This window comes from Crotalus tigris, unplaced genomic scaffold, assembly GCF_016545835.1.
Source record: "Crotalus tigris isolate CLP2741 ecotype Arizona unplaced genomic scaffold, ASM1654583v1 scf7180000019447.47842, whole genome shotgun sequence".
NCBI classification, from domain to species: domain Eukaryota; kingdom Metazoa; phylum Chordata; class Lepidosauria; order Squamata; family Viperidae; genus Crotalus; species Crotalus tigris.
The window spans coordinates 41,904-46,366 of record NW_024097543.1 but is presented as its reverse complement, the minus strand read 5'-3'; the positions used below and the strand labels follow the sequence as shown (position 1 = coordinate 46,366).

The window sequence follows — 4,463 nt, the reverse complement described above, 5'->3', positions numbered from 1 at the left end:
CCACCGGAGGGTTGTGTGGCCGACGGCCAGCCAGGGGCTCGCGTGGCTGGGGCGAGCAGCGGCTTTCTGATTGGCTTCCCTCGGCCGGCTAGGAGCCGGGACGCTCCCAGCCAGACTGATAAGCTTAAGCATGCCAAAAAGCGGGCAGGCGCGGCGAGGGAGGGAGGGAGGGAGGGGACAAGCCCCATCTCCATGCCGCCCGGGGGGGGGGGGAAATCCCGCACTGGGTCCGAGCGGCCTCTATAAAGGAGCCCCGCGGCAGGCGTGTGCCCAACCTGCAGCCTGCTTCTCCTGCCGTCGGGGAAGGTGCGCTCCTCTCTCTCGCCTCCGGCCTGGGCTTTTTTCCTAGGCAGAGCTTCGGCGCTGGCTCAGGTAAGCAGAAGCACCCGCCGCCTCTCGGAGGAGATGCTGAAGCCCTTCGAAGCCCCGTCTTCCCGCAGCGGGCAGCAGAGGCGAACGCTCTCTGCTTATGCGCAGAGGCCTCGCGAGGGAAGCAACTCAACTCCTAAGTGCCGCGAAGAGGGTCTAAGAGCCGAACCGGCTCCTGGGAAGGAAGGCCTGGGCAGCCTCCGCCTGGCTTGGCGGGTCCTTCTCCTTCGCGGCGCGCGCGCGCGGGCCAAGAGGTCTCCCCGGGCAGAGCCTCGCCCTTTTCTAACGCGGCCTCCGCCCTCCCCGCTCTCCCCTCAGGATGTCTCCCCAGACGGCCTCTTCGCCAGCCTCGCGGGAGACGAGCGAAGGAGAGACGCCCTCCTGGGCCATCTCGGACGACGACGACGCCTTCCCCTCCTCCTCTCCCTCGCGCGCCGCCGCCCGCCCGCCCGCCTCTCCCGGTCCTGGCGCGCTTGTGTTGGAGGCCGCGGGCGAGCGGTCGGCCCGCAGCGGAGCGCCCTGCGAGGGAGGCGGCCCCTCCAAGGCCAGAAGCCGTCGAGGCCGCGGCAAGGGCAAGAGCGATGGCCTTGGGATGAGCAGAGCCAAGCGGAGCCGCCGCGTGAAGGCCAACGACCGCGAGCGCAACCGGATGCACAACCTGAACTCGGCCCTGGATGCGTTGCGCGGCGTCCTGCCCACCTTCCCCGACGACGCCAAGCTGACCAAGATCGAGACGCTCCGCTTTGCCCATAATTACATCTGGGCGCTCACCGAGACCCTCCGCCTGGCCGATCAGAGCGCGCTGGCCGGACCGACCCAGGACGCCGCTTTCCCACCGCAGGACGGCTGCGGTGGCGACCCCGAAGGCCCCGTCGCTTGGCTCTATCCGTGGGACTCGCCCAGCTCGCAAGGGAGCAGCCTCAGCCCGAGTGACTCTGCGGAGGACGCGCGCACTTTCCGCCCTCCCTGTCTCAGGCTCCCCACCCAGGCGGCCTTTCCGGACTTCGTCTGAACTCTACCCTTTGCGCTAGAGGTCGAATCAAGGCCAGGATCCCCGGGGATCCTAGTGGTTGCTGTGCGCACAGGTCTGCTGGTGGGGAGAGAGAGTCCCTCCCTTCAGAGTCTTCACCTTTGCCTTAAATAGGAAGTCTCTGTCCAGTTCCCTGCACTTTTCCCAGGGCCTTTCTCTTCCTTTCCCTGGCGCAGGGCTGATAGAAAGAATTGGGGTTCACTGCCAAAGGAGTTTCTTCCCTGGTGTGATTGAACCATAAAACCTGCCTGCCTGATTGCCTTGACAGGCTGGGATTCAGTTCCTCGGCTGCTGACTATTTGCTGGCTACTTGATTGTTAAAATATTAGAACAATATTTCTGTCATATGATTCCACTGCAGCTGAAAACTTTTGGAATATCCTTAAATTACTAAATGAAGAATACTCATCTTTTGAAGTTGCTTTTGCCAAGACTTTTGCTAGGGTGCGTTCCAGGCTAATTGGTCATTCTCAGCCATCTGGAGGGAGCAAGAATAGGGAAGTCTGCTTTAAGCCTAGCTCTTAAATCAGTCAGGCATAGAGTCCCCTGTAAACTCTGGAATGAAGTCTTGTCACACTTTGCTAATTAAGGTCTTCTAAATATTTGCAGCACATCTCTCTTGGAAAAGTGGTCTCATTTTATGTTGTGTATGTAGAGCTGTGCAAGGCTACTCAGACACACATACTGGTGAGTTTAGTGAGACACATTTTGAGATAACTCTAAAGAATTGCAACCCTCCCTCCCAATACCTGCCTTTTTCAAGCTAGAGTGATTTCCATCTTTGAGAGGTGTCCACGTGATATAATAGCACTTTTGAAACAATTTGTGTGAACAGCCTGCTAAGAATATAAGATGGAAGCACAATCCACCAATTTAAGTATGCACTCAGTTCTCCCATTGAAATCAATAGAATTTAACTCTTGGTTGAGTTGGGCAACAGACATCCTGCTCCCACCTCCAGCACATTTGCAGGCAAATCAGCTTTGTGCTCTTTAGAAGTTGGTGAGTTCAGTTCAAACTGTGTTATACTTCAGGGCTTTGCCAGTTGGCCCAGTTGGGAGCTAATTAATTCTGAATATCAAAATTCCATCATCACTACCTTTGATAGAAATCCTCTATATTGAAGGATGGCTAAATCTACCTTTTTACACGCTATTCTCAAATTGGCCAGAGAGTACTTAAGAGCACTTAATATAAATTACCAAGCCCTTTTTACTTTTATCTATTATATGAGGAAATGATGTGCAGTGCAATTCTATGCATGCCTACTCTAACCTAACCCCCCTTGCATTTAATGAGATTTATTGGGACCAGTTGGTACTGAAGTAGGCAGATAGATAGATTTAAACTGGAGAAAGTGGGAGAGTAGCATTTTTCTTCTGAATGTTGCTTTTCTTGAAGAATTAGGGCCCCAGCTGCATGGCAGCAACTAACTAATCTTAAAAAACTGAAAAATACTTACATAGAAAATTTTGGGGCTGTGGGCAAGACTGGAAATTACGCCCTGGAAGAAGGCAATAACAAACCACTTCTGTACTGTTACCAAGAAATTATATGAACCTGTCTATAACAGTCACCAGAAGTTGAGCTCAGTTTGAGGTGACTTTATCAACTTACTGGGGACTACAAATGGATGAACGCCAGTTTGATATAGTTGTTAAGATGCCAGGCTAGAAACTGGGTGACTGAATTCTAGTTAACTCTTAGACACAAATCTAGCTGGGTGACTTTGGGCCTGTCGTTCTCTTTCAGTCCTAGGAAGAAATCAAGGGTAAACAGCTCCTGAAAATTTTGACAGGAAAATGGCATAGACCTGTAGCCAGGACACAAAACAATCAATATGTAAGGCTCTTCCATTTCCCCCTCCTTTTGTTATTCAATTGTCTTTATCTTTCTAGTTTGCCTTCTATCCCTTCCCCATCTCTGTAGGATAGAGGGAAAGATCACTCTAGAGATGCGTGATACAAGCACTTCCAGACACTTCTAAAATGAATCTATCTCCAACTCTGACTTAGAGGAATCAGTACAGTAGCTCAGTCCCACAATAGATTTACTTGAGAATGAGAAATAGCAAATGAATAAACTTAAATTAGTGTGTGTTATTCTGGAATAATGACTGTTAAGATGTTTGTTTTGATCTTGGGTTCCTCTTGTAACTAAGAAATGGGGGGGGGGGTTGAGTGTGAGTGTGTGCGAGTGAAATCAGAAATGCCTATTCCTTTTAGGTAAAACTTCCTATTTCCCTTTTTCTACTGAGAGATTGTAATTTATAAAAAATTCTCATATTTATTGATTATATTATAGAACAAAGATATAAATGTATGTGTGTGTATATGTATATGTATGTATGTGTGTGTGTGTATATATATATATATATGTGTGTGTGTGTGTGTGTGTGTGTGTGTGTGTGTATATATATATATATATATATATATATATATATATATATATATATATAAAGTTTGGCACCTAAGATTTATAAATGATATGTTTTGGCGAATGGTGATGGGAAAGATTAAAATTAATATTCACTAGCGATGGGACATTGAATTTTCTTGGGAAATCTTTATTTGCCACTTTTCAAGCTTCACAAATACAAGGGAGTTTTGAATGGCATTCAGTTAATCATTCTGGGGCACCTTTGGGTGGAAAAGGTTGGTATTTTTTTGATTATCCTTTCCAGAAATAAAAGTTCCCTTTGAAATCTTCAGTTTTGATTTTTTTATTGTGTATGTGGGAAATCATTTATTTTGGAATAAAGATGACTTGGGATTTTTGCTCCAACCAACTTGACTTCTTTGGAGTGCCAGCCACTGCTGATGTGACTTCCCTAGTCTTCCCCACTGCCTTTTACAAGCACACAAGAAAACCTACACTTTTCAGTGCTCCTCTCTTTTACAGTTGCACTATATAAACATTGTAGGCAATTGATAGCAGCAGTTGCCAATTATTTGAGAAGAACAGGTTGTTCACCCATTTTCCTTAGTTTCTGTTTAAAATAAATGGATTAATAGAATTGTATTAGATCAAGTGGTATGTACTGTAAAATTTGTTTATGGGGGAA

At 48.2% G+C, this 4,463-nt stretch overlaps 1 protein-coding gene across 1 annotated transcript; it reads left to right on the top strand.

Annotated features, from left to right (window-relative positions):
- Positions 1-344: 344 nt before the first annotated feature.
- Positions 345-3,745, top strand: LOC120316631 (neurogenin-3-like). The gene has a single exon (XM_039362419.1). It carries the CDS (start codon positions 689-691, stop codon positions 1,379-1,381), a length of 693 nt encoding a protein of 230 aa, XP_039218353.1. The 5' UTR covers positions 345-688; the 3' UTR covers positions 1,382-3,745.
- Positions 3,746-4,463: the final 718 nt, after the last annotated feature.

Coding starts and splice junctions, on each gene's coding strand:
- LOC120316631 (XM_039362419.1), top strand. CDS start 689: ATGTCTCCCCAGACGGCCTCTTCGCCAGCCTCGCGGGAGACGAGCGAA.